This window comes from Odontomachus brunneus, unplaced genomic scaffold (assembly GCF_010583005.1).
Source record: "Odontomachus brunneus isolate Ranch 3 - 2012 unplaced genomic scaffold, Obru_v1 Obru_scaffold_073, whole genome shotgun sequence".
Taxonomy (NCBI): domain Eukaryota; kingdom Metazoa; phylum Arthropoda; class Insecta; order Hymenoptera; family Formicidae; genus Odontomachus; species Odontomachus brunneus.
The window spans coordinates 1,704,863-1,722,691 of record NW_022639523.1 but is presented as its reverse complement, the minus strand read 5'-3'; the positions used below and the strand labels follow the sequence as shown (position 1 = coordinate 1,722,691).

At 46.2% G+C, this 17,829-nt stretch overlaps 1 protein-coding gene across 2 annotated transcripts in view; it reads right to left on the bottom strand.

Annotated features, from left to right (window-relative positions):
- LOC116847069 (palmitoleoyl-protein carboxylesterase NOTUM) overlaps nt 1–17,475 on the bottom strand; it is a 30,785-nt gene extending 13,310 nt beyond the window's left edge. Inside the window, exon 1 of one of the 2 annotated variants that reach the window (XM_032821669.1) lies at nt 15,447–17,475. In XM_032821669.1, the coding sequence (XP_032677560.1) occupies nt 15,447–15,464 (18 nt within the window). In that variant the 5' untranslated portion in view covers nt 15,465–17,475. The remainder of the gene's footprint in view (nt 1–15,446) is intronic. The other variant, XM_032821670.1, reaches the window with a different exon arrangement.
- Between the last annotated feature and the right edge of the window lie 354 nt (nt 17,476–17,829).

Sequence of the window (17,829 nt, the reverse complement as noted above, 5' to 3'; positions counted from 1 at the left end):
GATTGCATTAAAAACCTTCTAAGATTTTAATATTGTATTTAATGTAATAATACTTGCTAATATTATATTTAATGTAATAATACTTGCTAATATTATATTTAATGTAATAATACTATATTTTAATACTATATTTATTATAATACTATATTTTTTATATAATCTATAATTTGTGAACTTACATTAAAAAATATAAATTTTTTTCTTTTTCCGATTATTTATCTTTCAGTAAATTTTATTTCAACACTGTCCACATTGTGTTCATTTTATAATCAGTTAACGTTTTCATTTAGATTACTAAAAAACTGCGACTGTTATTATATATGTCTAGTTGTAATATAATATTCGTAAAGTATTATTAAAATGTTTTTCTTTCTATCTTTCATTATCATGTTAAAAATGGCAAAATTTATTGGGGTCCGCCTGCTGTACCTGTAGCTTGACTAAAAAGGCACCGTACCTGTTACGGGTTAAGACAATTTTCAAATATAAGATGTGACTATATGAAAACTGTTCTATGCATATATTATTTTTATTAAGTTTACAAAATTTGACGAAGAAACGAATATTTATTTCTTTTGAACTTTTCGGATTTGAATTTAGATGAGATCTCAGTGCAGCATTCCTGCCTTGACCTTCTAGCCTTGAGACTACCGAGTATTTTCCTCTCGAACTTTTCTTACACATTGTAGTGATAATGTCATCGTTCGCAAGTTCGTTTCGCGGACATAGACATCGAGAACTCTGTCGGAGCGACTCCTCGCGAGAGTCTCGGCTCGAGGCATATCTTCGGCACGGATGACGGCGCATTTGAAACCTTCCACGGTCTTCTTCTTCCCGTACCGCCTCGACGGGAGAGAAGATCGGCCTCTTTAACGGAGGGAGGAAGCGTCCGGACGCGAAGGTGAGGCGCGAGATATGCGCGCTCGGTTCCACCGATTGAGCTGTCCACGTGGATAGATGTCGGACGATCTTAGATCGGCGAGGCTATACTTCGCTATGCTTCGCTATGCACTTCTGCGGTGTGTGGGCCGACTTCCAGACAGAAGTCGAGACCTGCGGTATCTCTCGAAACTTTTCGACCACTTCTCCGCAAGGCACAGAGCGTACTCGTCTCTGAGATTGGATATCTCTTTCCATTAACCCTCGTACGATCCTTCGAAAAAGACGACCGCATGGAGGCATGGGACGCATTAGAAAAGAAACATAAGAAGCGCATTAGAAAACGATAAGTCAGAATTATGCATCTTTTCTGTGATGCTTTACAGAATAACTACCGGATATCTCGCGATAGTTCATCGAAATTAGTATTTTGTGTATAGAATGTCACGACCTGAGCAACGTTGTATCTCATATGTACAAGTTAATCGCAAATTAATTTCACGATTTTGGTACATCGCGACCTTTATACACACGTGCGCTCTATATGAAAGTACCTTAAAGTAAATACTTGAACTATATATCCTGGACGCTTAGGTGTGCATCAACATGTCCGGTAGAGACGAGTAAATATTTGCACGTGCTAGTCGAGACTGCATACAGTAATTAATATAACATCCCGCAATAATCAGCAACACGCGGATGACGTATATCATTTCTATTTAGATCAGAGCCCGAAGGACACAGCGGTAGGGTAAGGCACGTAAACATCGCCGTAATTTACGTCGATGGATTTGAGAGAAAGGGAGAGAGGGTAGGGGAGAGAGAGAGAGAGAGAGAGAGAGAGAGAGAGAGGTGTATGTATGAGGAGGAACAACGAGAGAAAAAGAGAAAAAATCGAGAGAAAAAGAAAAAACGAAAGATAGGCGCGTACAAGAGGGTGTAGGGAGGGAAGAGTTGAGGAAGGAAGAGAGCAGGTGGCAAGATAGGGTATACGCCAGTGGATTAAGGCACGGAGCGGCGAGTCAAAGAGATTTTCTCCCTGGCCCGTCTCGGTAGGGGCCCCTCGTCCTAACAAGGGCTGAAATATGACTGCCTTGCCCTGCCTTGCCCTGCCTCGCCTTCGCTCGCCCGCTCGCTCGCTCGGCTCGGCTTCGCCGCGCTGCATCGTGCGCCTTCCGAACGTGCGCGCGAGGGAAAAGTGAAGGAGATATCTCTTGGCAACTAATTTATCGGTCGGTCTGCTTGCCGGCGACCCGCGGGATCAACGCACTTCCCGCTGTCGAGTTCATAAACTAGCTCTAACGTAGATCGCGATTCTCACCGACGCTGATTATCCGCGCGACACGAAACCAGTGGAGACGAAATCGGTTCCGGAGGGACCTTAGGATCGATCGTTGTGAGCTTGCCATATATTCGCGTAGGCAGTTCTTTCATATCTATAATTTTTTTTTATTATTTCAGAATTGAGTTTGTTTTAACAAAGGTGATGGCGTGCTCTTTAACTTACAAGAGATTTGGGATTGAAACACTCGTGTTGGAAATAAATGTCGGTGGCGCGAATGGATAGCAAAACTCATGTCTAATTAATTAATTAATTAATATATACATATATATATATATATATATATATATATATATATATAATATCGAATATTATGGAATATTATGTTGGAGAAAAATAGCACATATAATGAAATTGTGTCGCGTATTGCAAGAATATGCTATTGTGCATTTGAAACAAGACCGACCAACGGCGCTTCAGATGTACGCGGCTGCAAATTGCAATCAAAGGATATATTTTCTCGAAATGGACGATGCGGAAAATTCAGCGGGCCGCTGCCGCGCTACTCCACGTATTTACTACGTCTCTGTAGATCCGCATTCAAAGCAGAACTGCGCGACCGCTGAATAACACGGTTGAATCACAACGACCACAGACATCCGGCGCCGCAAAGAAAACTTTTGGATTCAGATTACCTAAAGAAAACAACGAATAGAGAGACGCGGGAAATTTTCCAGCACGTACTTCCTTGTAATTTTCTTTTAGGTCGTATGTTTTTTAGTGCGCGGAATACATCATAATGAATTATATGTTTTTATGTGAAATAGCTGCTTGATACTGCGCTAATGACTCTTCTTACGCGATAATTACTCTCAAAATTCAGTCTTCGAGCTTTTTCCTGTACATCGTATCTCACTTAAATTAATTACGCTTCAATATTTGCCTCGCGCGCGATTTTCAACGGTATTCAACGACACGACGACGGTAATATCTCTCGCACGGTGTTCTGACGCGTCTTTGCGGGGAATAATTTCATTTTCCAACAATTAATTAACGTTTGAACACGTACGAAACTCACATCGACGTCATCTAAAGGATGATTTTCATCTTTACCGTCACGCGTCGAACTTTAGAAAGAAAGACGTTGGGAAGGATATCGCGTAGAGTCCACAGGATTGGCGTAAAGTTCCTTCCGCGATACCGCCGCGGAATTAACGAGTGTCGATGCGCGCGAGCGCGGAACCGCAATTTACAATCTAAGGTGCGTATTTTCTGGTGGAGACTGATAGGAAAGAGAGAGAGAAAGAGAGAGCCAATCGGGCTGGTGTGGCGCGCCGTGAACAAAGTATCCGCGTCGAGCGTGACTACGGCACGAAGCGGTTGCACGGTGGTCGCCGCGGCGCGGCGCGGTGCAGCGGTTGTGGCCGCGGCGGCTCTGCGGCGGTGATAGTGACGGTGACGTCGGTGGTAATGGCAAAGGTAGTAGTGGTGGCGGCGGCGCGATGGTGATGGTAGCGGTGGTCCATCGGAGTAAATATATTGGATGGCGGTAGGATTGGTGGCGGTGTCTTCCGCTCTCTACTTGAGCCGCGTGCCCGCTCGCTCGTTCACGCCCGAGGTGCGCCTTTGATGTGCCGCCTACACCGCGTTCTTGCTAACTCTCTCTCTCTCTCTCCATTCCTCCCTCTCTGTGTCTCTCCTTTCCTCCTTCTCGCTTTCTCTCTCTTTTTCGCGTACGCGCGCGCCTCCGTCGTAACTCGCGCGCTACAGCGGAACTGAGATTGCGTTTTTCCTCCTACCGACTCGGCCGGTGCGATTGCAAAAAGCCGCTCTTCCGCGCCGCGGAAAAATCCCGGCCGCCCTTAGCCAAGACGCTGAGAGCCGCGGCGACGAACTTTGACCTTGATTCGCCGGAGGATCGGGAAGGAAGCGAGAAGCGCGCGGAGGCGCGAGAGACGGAACATCGATTATGGCCGCTCGTTTCGAAGGCTCGGCCGCGCGCTGGAAATGGCGTTTTTGCACGCGCGAGAGAGACCATCTGCCTCTCCCCCTTGCCACCCCTCCCGCCCGATATTAGGGCGGCTTCTTTGCCAACGAGGGAAGAAGCTGCGGCTCTGAGCGTTACCTGTCGCCCGTATTGATGTCGCTCGTACGAGCGAAATTGTACTTGCCCTTTGCCAGAGTAATTGCGATCGAATTGCGGAAAAACCTGCGCCACTTGACAGGCTAGTCGCAACTGGTTTCCAATGAAGAAACTCGCATCTTTTTATAGCAAACAAAACGCAGAATTTGCCTAAATTATGACTAATGGAATCAGCGACTTCCAGTCGCAAATTTAAACGCGTTGTCGCCTCGAACCCTTTTTTTTTTTTTAAGAATAAAAGAGAAAATTAGTTTCAATCATAACTTCAAGAGATACGCAGTCAAACATGTCGAATCTGGCTGATATCAAACGAGTTAGACGAAATCGAACATAACGGCGCGGTAGCGGCCGCGTAGGTAGGCAATCATTTTACGGGAGCTTATTTCGAAGATCTCTCTCCCTCTACTCCTCTGTCTTTCTCTCTCTTTTTTCTTCTCTCTCTCTCTCTCTCTCTCTCTCTCGCGCGCGCACTTCGTGCCGCTCTCGGCGAGTCCACCTTCTCCTCTTCTTCGTATTCATCTCACGGCCGCTTCCTCGCCGAGGAAGATTCTTCACGCGTGCCCGATCCGGACTTGTGCGTATCCTCGGTATACGCTCTTTCCGGAAGCCTCCGCCGCGAACTTCGGCACATATCAAAGGTTCCAATCCCGGCCGCCAATCCGCGACGCCGTACAAATCGATAATACGATTCGTAGCTGCTCCATAACGAGGTCCATCTCTCTGCTCTCTCGGCGATTTTCTCTCTTTCTCTCTCTCTTCCCCTCCCCTGAGGCTATCGAGTCTGTCCGAGATATCGAGAAGATTCGTAACGACCGAGCAGGCTTTACGGCGACGACACAGCTCGCCGCGTTTTCTCGCGCCGTAAATGGGAAATTGCCTTCGCGTGCCCGCGGTCGCTCATTTCGATTGCTAATTAAACCCATCGGGGGTACGCCCGACGCATAAGTTTGTATAGCGCAAAGCTACAACCGTTTGCTTTATATCGTAATTCGATTTGCGCGTCCTCGCGCGTGTTCCTGCCAATTTTACTTTGTCTACGCTTTTTATTTCCCTTCCAATCTCATTATTTTGCGACGTGGTGTGATAGAACGCTGTAAAATGTTCCGAGATTGTTGAAACAGAGAATTGTTTTTTTCGATACGTTAAATCCTTGATGCGTTTTAATCGTTTTACGCTTCAAGTTTGACTCGACTGTTTAGTTAAGAGGTAAGAATTATATTTTCACATCGGAGCATCGCGTTCGTATTGTGCGAATATAGCTAGAATACGTGAAACATTCATGACGATATGCCGAGTAATAAACGTTTCGAAACTGTTGAAAAAAGTAAAAAAGAGACCAATGCGTCGGTTTCATCTGCGGGCGCACCGGCAAGCGGCGAAATAAATAAATTAGTGGAACGTCCCCGGTGTATTGATCGCGATATTTTCGACCTAGGCAATTCTCGCGTTCGCGTATTGCGCATCGAGCACGCGTAATCGGCCTATGCAGAAGCATTAATCCGTAAATCGATCCGCTGGCAAACCCAGAAAAAAACATCAGCTTTATCATCGCGATGCGTGACCGGCCTATCTGCCAACACACGACGCGCGCGCAGTCATAAATATCCCCCCGAAATCACGGAACGATCGGTCGCGTTCCCGATCGGCCAATGAGACAGCCGATCGTCCGGCGACGGCCGCGAGGCTTATCCCGAGGTCGGACCTCAACAAATTTGCGATCGGTTAGCGGGGGCACGCGTATTTGTTTAGGTGTCTTCCCGGGGCCCTTTCCCTTTCCCTCGCCCACAAGAGATCCTCTATCTCTCTCTCTCTTCTTCCTCCTTCTTTTCCTCCCCCGAACGAATCCCCCTCGCGCGCGCGCACGCCCTTTCTCTCCGCGTGCGCGTCTCTCGTTTCTCCCCGTATAACTCGTTCTCTCTTTCCTTCTTCCCTGCCACCTCCTTTTCACCCCCTCTTCACCCTTTCTCGTGTTCCTCCATCGTATATATCTATGTATATCGGCCTGAAGCGGCGCACCCGCGCGCAGTCGGTTGTACGGTGGACCGTGAAACGTTTGATCTCACCGCCAAGCCAGATCGGCAAAAGGCCTTTTTCTGCGGGCCCGAGAAAGACGGAGAGCAAGTGAGAGAGAGAGAGAGAGAGAGAGAGAGAGAGAGAGAGAGAGAGAGAGAGTGAGAGAGGAAGAGAGAGAGAGAAGGCGGGAGCGAGAGGGGAGAAGCTTGAAGCCGGCCTCAAAGACTTGACTGATGACTTGCGGCCGCGACTCGAGTAGAGGAGCCGCTAAGGCTAAGCCCATCGGGCGTTACGACCTCGTGGAAGATCGGCGTCCGAGCCGCACGTCGGCCTCGATATCCGCCGGGTTTACCGGTCCCCGTCGATTTCTCGGCGCGACGCGTGCCCACTCGTGTGTCCACGCTCGCGGGCCCCCGAGACGCACGCCGACCCGACCGCGCTGACTCGTCTCCCCCTTTGATCGTTCGGCCGCGATGCCGACAGCCGCGCCGTCTCGCTTTCCCTCGCGCCAGGAAAGCCGACCGCACGTTTTTGGGGGATATTAGATTTAGATCTGTTTTGGACGAAAGAGAGAGAGAGAGAGAGGGAGAGAGAGAGAGAGAGAAGCCGTCGACATACCTCTCGCCGGGGATTACGTTCTGATAGTTGTTTCTCTCCCCTTCGAATCATTCTGCTGGTGGCAGAACATGCTCGCAACAGGGAGCAGGAGGGAGAAATTGTTTCCAATTTCCGTGCTGTGTGCCGAGGAGTGTCGATACAATTTCGCGCTCGTTAATAAAGCTCTCCTGAATATGCGTCTCACGTGAAACGTAAAATTTGACGCACCGTTTTCGCGTTTGGCGCGCGTGACGCTAACGTCTACGCGACCGTTTGCATCTTTTAAGAGCCTTTGGAAAGAACATATTTCAGAAAGAAATAAATGTCTCTTACATTTTTACCGCGATATATCTACCAGGGCATATATAATAAAGCAAGAGAGAGAAAGAAAGGGGAGCATAAAACCCTCTGCCGCGATGCGAATGCTAAAACTTTGCGCTTTATCAAAAGGTCGGTCAAGGAGAATGTCGGTTCTACGTATATCCATCTTCTGCAAATATTGAAATGTTTATTACAAATACACGCGAAACTGTAAGTATACGATTTACGGCTGTTCAGAGATCGCTCGATTACAACGGCATCAAAATACATAGAAATTGGAAAAATTTAATTTTTAGAAGTGCAAACATAAGTAGCTACAGAAGCAGTCGTCGTAGGTATACACGGTCGGGAAGATACGTTAACGTCGCTCGTGTTAATCGCAAGAGAACGACGCGCTTCTCACGACCAGGTGCAAACGATAAAATCCGACATCAGTCGCGAGCAGCCGCGCGATCGTCGTCACGCTCACCGAGTGAGATCTGATAATGTAACGATAATATTCGCGACCGAGGTGAGTTCCGCCACCGTGAGTGACTCCGCGATCGTCTGAGACAGCAAGAGAGGGCGAGAGAACGAAGGGGTATTCTCGTAGAGCTAGAAAGGTAGGAGCGAAAGGACGCATAGGGGAAAGGGCGGGAGGGCAAGGAACGAGAGAGAGAGAGAAGGAAGAGTATCGAAGGCACAGTCAGGTCTGCGTCGTCGACGGCTGCCTGGGCTCTGGGGTATACGAGGAAGAGGAGCGTTGTTCTCGGGCCGGCCATTCGGAGGGGATGGCTCGGAGGAGAGGAACTGTCGGCTCCTTTGAAGTCGGTCGGTACCGTGTGTAATTAGGCCGCCGCTCCCCACCCCGCCCTCGGCCTCTGATCTTGCCGCGCTGTGTCGCTAATTGCTCACCGCCTCACGGCAGAAGCATCGTCGCCATCCTCGTCGTCGTCGCCGTCGTCGTCGTCGTCGTCGTTGTTGCCGTCGTCGTTGTCGTCCTCGTCGTGTCGTGTCGTTGTCGTCGTCGTCAGTCTCGCTCACACCAGTGTCCGGGTTCAGCTCTCGTCAGACTGTTCGCCGTCAAAAGTAACGATCGTTACTTCGGATCTTTTTAAGTAACGTAGACCGGACGATTTCTTGTCTAAAAGAGAGAATGACATCCAGTCGTTAACGTTGAACTTTGTCGAGAAGCACGGATTTCATCTTGATCTTTCTCTCTCTCTCTCTCTCTCTCTCTCTTTTTTCAATTCTATTTCCTCGCGACAGAGCGACGAGTGAAGAACCCACTCATCAAGACGTTGCGGATAGAATGCTACAGATTTTCTCATTGAGAAACGTCATTATTATTCGATGAAATTACAGAATCCTTCATTAGTCAATAATTAGTAAGCTCCTTTTCCATTCTGTAATTACATTATGTCCGTGATAACAAAATTTCTTATTCGATACTTCGGATTTTTTTACTGAGAAAAATAATTATTATTCGATGAAAGTTCTCTTAATCCTCGAACTCACATGGATTTAAGCGCGGTTTGGAACGTAACACTGAGTCGCGCAATTAACCAAGAATCAACGATGCAAACTCGCATGAGTCGCACATATCGGATTATCGATTCGAGATTATGCGCTAATGACCGACGCAAATCCGGCAAGCTCTTCCGTTCGTTCGTTCGTTCGTCTGAAAATTGTGGTGATAGTTTCAGCCACTATTTAAGTTGAGGTATCTGCCCGAGTTTCCGGGCGCGCGGGGCAGAACGAGGGACCAGAACGAGTAGATTGTTCGCGATGTAAATATACTTTTGCCTCCGTGGTTCTTCGAGATTAAATTGCCCGCCGCTCCGTAATCCAAGTCGCAGTTATCCTCGTCCACGTCTACATCGCCATCGTTATTCATCTTCTCTAATATAGATGTTCTTAAGTAGACGCGTATAGTCGTCTACTTGAGTACACATCTCCGTCCGCGGTAGTTGCCGGCCCTGCTAATTGCCACGCTGCGTTATGACAGCGATTCACCGGTTCATTCGAGATCTCATTTCATATGGCGAGTATCTGGCGAGCGCCAGTGTAATATCATTAATAATGATTTATACGTAGAACTTCTTCGTCCTCCTCTCCCTGTTCTTCGCGATGTCAACAGCCAACCACAGTAATGTTAATATATTCCGCATTTCCCATGTCGCTTGTAACCCCGTTGCGCTGCTCTCCGCGAGTGCTGTGTCTTGGTCCTCTTATACGTACGTATAAACGACTGTCCACCTGGTTCAACAAAGTCATGTTTACCACATAATTGTTATTCCCACGACGCCACACTGTACCGTCACAACACGTCGTGCGTTGGTATTGAGCGTCCGAAGTGTTGATTCAATGTAGCGGTAACACCGCCACCGTGAATCTTCAGCGGATATCAATGTCGCTCCGTGTGTCTCAATATTCTTTTCAATAAAATCTCCCAGAACTTTTTACATCTCCTAATTAAGAGTATTCCGAGTGATCTTCCTTCTCCCGCCATCACCGCGAGACAATTCATAATTATTAGCCGCTGAATGGAAAAACCGAGTGGCGCGGTCATTCCCGGGACGCGATCATTCCCCGGCGCAATTAATCAGTCTCATAACGCTACGGAAAGCAGTTATCAATTCGGCCACAGCAGGCGACTACTACGCGTTGGTCGTCTCATGTCCAGATTCTCTTAAGTACTACAAACTGTGAATACTCTCCCTCTCCCTTCTCCCCGACGGAGGAAGGTAACAACGGTCGTCTACTACTAATTGCTGCTTTCTGCTGGCACAATGCTCCACTATCCGTCCGTCTCCGCTTCCGCGCAGAAAGGCACGAACCCCGGACCGGCATTACTCTCTAACACGGAGCATTGTTTCTGCCAGCTCCGCCTAAGAAGCCCCGCTCCCCCTATTCTTATCGCTCTCACCCGAAAGTCCCGAGGCTGGCAAACGTTGTAAAAGTTTCGCGGCGAATCGCGACGATCTCGGCCCGCCGTTTTCGTCTCGGCAATGAGATTTTATCGCCGGCACGTTAAAATCCTTTCCGCGCGGGAAGCGTTTAGGTAAATGATACGGCAGTCCTCCGACAATCCGCGCCGCTTATTATTACGGTCATTGATACTGACTGCCTCTCATCGCGAGATCCGCAATGGCGGCCCCTCTTTTGCCTTCGCTTATAAGCGAACTATTAGGGACAGACCGTCAATGTCATCGCCGTTTTCTTTCCTTCCTAACCGCTTACGTATTCATGTCGTTAAAATGTGTATTAGCGTGAATGTGTCCCATGAATATTTTACTTTCTTGTGCTCGCGCTAAAAATACAACGAGATTTGGAACGGTGAAACTTTGTTCTAATTACGCGAGCTGTATTTTCTTAAGCTAGTATAATGCATAATATGCATGTAAACGTAGAATATTTCGCGGGATGTTCTCTCAATCGTGGATTTCTACGTTAAAATCAGATGCTATTTTCTTCGCAAGGAGAACCTTGTAGGAAATCGTGATATGTCGATGACATCCGTGTTACGAGATCCGCATACGGCGTGCGGCGATTTTTTCGTTTTCCTTTTTTCGTATCTCCTCTTCGTAAAATGAGTAGAGATCGCGCGAGGTTTAAAGAAGAGATTTTATGTTTTATTATTGTTTAGTGGTTTCTCCAAAACACACGCGGCTCGCGCAGCGCGCCCGTTTATATTCCGCGGCAGTATCGAGCCGCAAGAGAGTACATTGGGAAAATAATCCCGAGTCGCTGGCGCGCAAAAGGCAGCCGCGGGAGAGCAAAGGGTTAAAACGGGAAGAAGCGCGCGCGGAGAAACGCCGGAGGAGACGGGATTCCGAATCGACGCGGACTATGCGTGGCGCGCGAGATCACAGAGACGGAATCCCGACGTAAACAGGCTTAAATTGTAATCTCAGGCTTTCGGTTCTCTCCCAGCGGGATACTTGTTGCTCGTCTACTCTTTGATGTCCGGTCATGCGGCGTTCGAAATCAATATACGCTCATTAACGGGAGCGGCCGCGGTGCCAAAGGGGCCACGCATGCGAATATCGCGGTAACGTAAAACCTTGCGGCAGGTGGCATAGAAGATCGCCGCAATTAAACACCCTTCTTTTTACGGCCGGCCTACGTACCCGCACGCCGAGGCGGCGAGAAGAGAACGTCGTCTCCGTTTCGGAATCGCGTTTTATTACTTTCCGTCGCGGCCGACAAGCAGAATGAAACGGCTGTCCATCACGGATCGTGAGTAAATTATCACGCGATACCGCTGATAATTTATTCGAAATAATGCGCGGAATAACCGCTCAATGCCACGTATCTTTTTTCTGGCTTCGCTAAAGGGCAGAAAAAGGTAATATGGCGGTAATGCAATAACAGTGCGATCAGATAACGCTGCGCTGTCGGCATGTAAACTTGCTACAGAGCTTTCTATATCTGAAAAATATATACATGCACCGTATGACACGAAACAGCTCCCCCGGTATTGTTGACTGCAATATTGTTCCGCGTAACAAATGGTTATTTTGCGCAAATACAACACACAATTTGTTAATGATAAAAATTGATTGATGACTAAAGCTTGTTGATTTAATAACAGCACGCCAGATTTATGTTGACGCTTGGACGATGTTGTCATGAAAGCATATTGCAGCCAGGAAATAACCATATTTTACGATGCATTCGTTTACTCTGACTTTATCTGAAATTACCGAAGCCAGTTAAAGCGATGTGTTTAACACATTCACTATCACGGTTTATTTAAAGAGCTTTCTGCACAATCCACTTCATATTTTTCTTTTTTTTTTTTTATATAATTGTGTAAAACAGACTTGTTTTGATAATGTAATATAGAAAAACAAACTTTTGTCGTTACACATATGTGTGACACTGATAGCTAATATGTTAATTGTGTTCCTAATACATGAATATGTGCACGATGCGTTACAATAACGTATTAGTATTTCGAAAAGTATTTCGAAAATTTATTTTTTAATCATTTTCTGCGCGTGTCAAGCTCTTAAAAGCGAAATCTGATCACGGGTTGACCGAGCACAGAAGATTGAGAGAAACCCGAAAAATCAATCTTCATAGGAACAAATACATAGTAAAATTTTATTCTTCAATTAATTTCGAGTTGATCTTACGCTAACAGAATACCGCGATTTCATTTCCATAACAATTTGTTTTAAAAATCCACAAGGGTTGCTACGAAAAGTAATTCTCGTCGTTAAATTGACGTTAAAAAATATATCTGTTTTATCATGGTTACAAACATTCTCTCGGACATTAAAAAGATAAAAAAAGAAAAGCAAATGGTTGGAGATGAAACAGGGCGTTATGTAATTATAAAATAGGTCAATTGGAAATATCCTGAACATTTCACAAACGCGTTGAATTTATATTAAACATTTTACAAGCAACTTAATTTGCTGGTTCAAAGCCAGAAAAACGACTTCTACCGAAATAATTATTTAATAAAAATATATATATTATCAATAATTAATAATTATTAATTTTATTAATTATATTAATAATTATTGAACAAAAATATTTACGATAAATAAAATATTCGATGCATTACGTGGACATAAGAAACAAGTGAACGCGGTCGTCAAAGTATTTATGAACTTTAACATGTGTGAAACTACATGAAAAGTGCGCGCTCATAATCCTAACAATTGGAAAAAATAATTAGTTTTATTTTACATTTGTAACAACTGCTGTATGTTCTTCTTCCATTAATAGTTCGCGCGCGACAAGGAAATATGTTTTGTTGTGCACCCTCTCGAAATCGCAATTCCGCCTGGATCTCTGCATCCAGGTCATAGCGGCCGCGGTTTGGAAAAATGTTGTTGCGTATATATGAAACACAGCTAAAAACTTGGGGTTTACATAAGGCGACACGACGGAGCGCATTCTACGTTGGAATCTCGTGCTGGAGGTCGCAGAAATCGTTTCGTCGTTTCGGATATTAAAATCTCGCTCGGGAGGTTCACCATTGATATTAAGGTAAATGTTCCAGTAACTGAACATTATTCTACAATGATTGAAACATCAATATTATATTTATATTTAACATGCTCACTACTAACGCTATACAGATATGATGCACCGATCTCTCAAGTTTATCTTTACTCAAAATCTTCAAATTTAAAAGACACCTTTCTATTGCAATTTATAGCATTATTTAATGAGTTTATATTATTCAGTAACTAGAACACGACTCATTTTTCGGCTTAACTGCTGGTGCACAACCGGCATCATCTAATATATACATTTCATTAAAATTGTATAAATAATATTTTTTGATTAATTTTAAACTGTGATCATGCTTTCTTGTTATTTCAATCAGTGGGACGTTTATCTTACGCGCGAGCAAATGATCTCCCTTTTTTGACTCTTTTTTTTCTCTCGAACAATCGCATCCCCTTAACAGGGGATGCGCATGCCGCACGGCTGTCGGCGACAGAGAGGCCGATAAATTTGCGGGGGAGAATCGCGTGTGATTCGCGCGCGGGCTCGCGGTTTATCCGGCGCGGCTAGTTACCGCAGTGATTTATCGCGTGCGGCACGATCGCGTGCATCGTCGCACGAATTGTATGTGCCAAATCAAGCGCATCGTAGTCGGCCGCCCAGGAAGTCGCCTCGCTAACGTCGTGCTTGTGCTCGAAGCAGCCCACAACTAACGAGATTCAATCAACGCCGTAATTAACGTTACTTGCGTCGGTATTGATACCACGTGCCATACGGTCACGCAGCAGCGGAGACTAAGTCCCACTCGATTTTTCGTCGAAACTGCATTCCGCGTTTTAGTCGCGACGGCATCTCGAATTCCGTTTGCCCGATACGAATACTCGTCGTGATAACTGTGTCACGCATCGCGTGACCGTCGCGAGTCGAAATCATATGATCGTGTCGAGCAACTGTGATTGCGCGTGAATGTCGAACTTCCACTTACCTATTCCATTTTACATTTTCCCATCGCGACGAAATCGACGACGGGCGAGCCCGGCGCGATCGTCGACACGTAAGAATCGTCAATGTCAGACGTGAGACTTTTCCGCACTGCCGCGACAAAGGTCGCGCCCTTACAGTACCTTTGACGCGCGCAAGAGGGAATCGAAAATATCAAAGCGCGCGCAAAACGCGACGACGGCAAATCGCGAGGGTAAAAGCGTGCGGAAGAGCACCAAGGTAAAGGAGGGTTCCGAGGAGTTTGGGCCCGCGCGGAGGTCAAATAACCCTGGGGAACCGGCGGCCGGGGGTTTCAAAGGCTTTCGTTAAATCGTACTTAAAAGTTAAAGGCTAAAGGCCACGGGTACACGCAAGGGGGCCTGCTTGCCGGCGACGGTGTCAGAAAGAGGGGGGAAACCGTGAAGGGACGGCGGGGGGTGAGAAACGCGCGACGGGGGCCGTGAAAGCAGAACCTCCAGATGATCAAAGAGCGTTAAAAGAGGATTGGGTTGCCTCGGTGCTACTCGTCTTACGATGCATCCGTGTGCGCACGTCGCTTTGTGTGCGTACGTGCGTGCATGCGTGTATGTGTCGTGAAGGAATTAACGCAAAGGACATTCGCCCCTGTTGACGATGCATTAACGCATTTTCTCTTTACACGCGCCACGCATGCGAGGCCTTCTGATGTATTTTGGATTATTTATCACTCTGGACGCGCACGTCCCCCGCATTATGGTGATCTATTTTTATTTGTTTTTATTTATATCCTTCTTTATTGTGGCTATTTTTACGTGAAGTTGCGTCAGTCGAGAGACGCTTTTCTTACTCAGCTATTTAAAATTTCGAGTCTTCCCTAATTGCTAATTGTTTCGCTATTCTGAATACAAGTCTTGTATAATTATTTTCGTATTAATGAGTAATGTCGCATTCTCAAAGTGACCGAATAAATTTAATATTTTCTACATATCAAACGTGTAACACAAACACAAGTTAATAAGATGTATTTAAATTACATATAGATTTTTTTGGATGAAATTAGTAAAATCAGAGTACACTGTACATTAAATAAACATATATATGAATGAGTTTAGAAGTTTAAAAATGAAAATAATGGTAAGAGATTTACGAAGATAAGTAAGGAGAGAAGGACACAATCAAGTGTGGTAACTACTTGAATAATTTAATAAGAGAGTCTCGCATGTTTTACTCGAAAGAATCGTTCAAAATTCAGACAGAAGCGTAAGACATGCCGCATGCGCGAGATCAACTTCGACTCACCTGCAATCCCGTCCTCATCTTGAAACCTAGTCGAATGTCAATAGCGCAGTCGCTGTTTCTAACGGCGAATCTTCGTGTCTTTCTATTCACACCGCGCAACCACCGTAGTTCATGTCGGCCACCTTTAAACTACGCGCGTGTACCGGCGTGCTCTCTCACGCGGACCATCCTCATCGAGTCACAGCACTACGTTCCTCTTACGTTGATCCATTCATACTGTCGTATGTGCTCGCGCCGATGAAGATTGTGTGTACAGCCGCGCGTCAGCCTTCTGCGTTCAGTACGACAACGAGTTCAGATAGTCGAAAGAGGGTATCTCGCGTTCGAGAGTCAGTCACGTGGTGCGGCACGCACCTCAGCGCACTTGAGAGAAGCGCTTTCTCTCCCTCAGCGTCCCGCTTGACGGTTCGGAGCGCACTGCCGTCACTTTCTGCTTCGGCCGCTTCCTTTTCTTCTCTCCTTCTTCGCGCTCCTTCCGTCGATGCAGCACCCTTCTTCTTTCGAGGCACGAGGGGCCGGGTACGCGCACGTGCCGGGCACGATCGACGAACTAACAGCGACTGACACCTCCTCTTCTTCTCGCCCCGATCCTACCTCTTCCTCCTCTTCCTCTTCTTCCGCAGCGACCCACTGCTTGCTTCAAACTTTGAAGCGTTACTTCGAACTCGCGAGTCCTCGCGAGCTTGTGCGTCACGAGGATCTCGGACTTTCGGTTCTTCCGTAGATTGTACAAGTAAAGTTCTCGCGATACAATTGTTCTCTTGTCGTCGACAGAATTTAATTGCGGATGACTCGGTTAGACGAGATCTGCAAAGAGATCGCCCCGCGCGCTTGATCTTCTAGTATGAAGGGTTTGTTCCTATGATCTTCTGCCACGGGCTGTTGAATGCTCCTTGCACCATCGGAGTCGGGGACCGACTGACAATCGGGCCAGCTCAAACCGCGCGAAGTAAGCAGCAAGAGCATACCGGCGAGAGAGGAAGGGGAGGACGAGAAAGAGAGAGAGAGCGAGAGAAGAGCGAGAGAAGGGGGAGAGAGAGACAGAGAGCGACGAAGAGTCTGAAGGGTGGTGGAGGAGCATGCTTCTCACCATCATGTGGAGGGTTGTTTTGACTGCTAGGTCGCACGATGATCACGGATGTTGCAGTATCGATTTTGTCAGGCTGCGTTTCTGTTCTGCGTTCATTAATTGAAATGATCTACAGAAAAGAACAACAATGACTCAACATTGTTCGAAGTCTAGTTCATCTGCTGATTTATGGTCTAGTTGACCTTCGGGAAAAATGTACACGACACAAAGTGTCTCTTGAGTTCGGAGACAACCACGAAGAGATTAATTTAAATAACTGCTGCAATTTTGGATAAACACATCGTAGCATTTTTCTAGAAGCGTCTTATTAACCGCGTCTTATTAAGGAGACTGTTAAATCCGTCTCAATTGTTCCTTGTTTTACGGGAATGCATAATGCCGGCACGTAGCGTGGCGTAGCGCCAGCTTTTTCGTGGTCAGTAAGGAAGCGATAAATGCGCTGCGGCTGAGTTTACACGACGCGGTTTATTGTCTCTGGATATGTTAATGGGACGTAATTACGTTTCAATATTTGTTTTTCCATTGATGACCGACAATTGTGATCGAAATGATTGCGGCCGATAATAAGTCTGGCGGCATTGTCATGTCTCATTTTGCGCGCATACAATTTGCACGGGGTCTTGAATTAATTTGTTATTCATTCATCGCGACCAGAAGTCACCCGCGATATTGTTGACGCAGCGTTCAACAGCGTTCGCATAAATTTGCGCGCGATATTACATAGCAACGAGGGATTTCGGGTCGTCGAACTGTTGCTCTGTCGGAGCCACTTTTTCATGTAATTGCGGTTTAAACGTTTTTATGGTTTATTTTATCGTGCATCGAACACTGACATTCAATTAACAAATGGCGCGCTCGGCCATTGAATATAACCCATGCATATTCGCCGATTTTTTCATCCGCTTCCTCTCGCTAATTGAAGCTTGAATTTGCAATTCCACTCGACGATACAAATGTCACAATTCGCAACATCGAAGAGACATCAGAGAAATGACGCATTCGATTCCTGCGTTTTCAGGAAACGAGAAACATCGAGTTATTTCTTTTTTTCTCAAAAACATATTTTACTTCAGTCAAGGAAGGATTAATGATATTGTGGCGATTTAATTGCTCTAAAAAAAAGACGAACGGCAATTCTTAGGCGCGCGAGTAAAATGCAGCGATCCGCTATTTATCGAGCGCCGAGCGATGAATATTGCATTCATTAAGACACGCAATACCATGTCTCTAATTCATGGAAAAGGCATCCGAACATAGCGTGAATGTTAACTGAGTAGAAAATCGCGCGGAGTG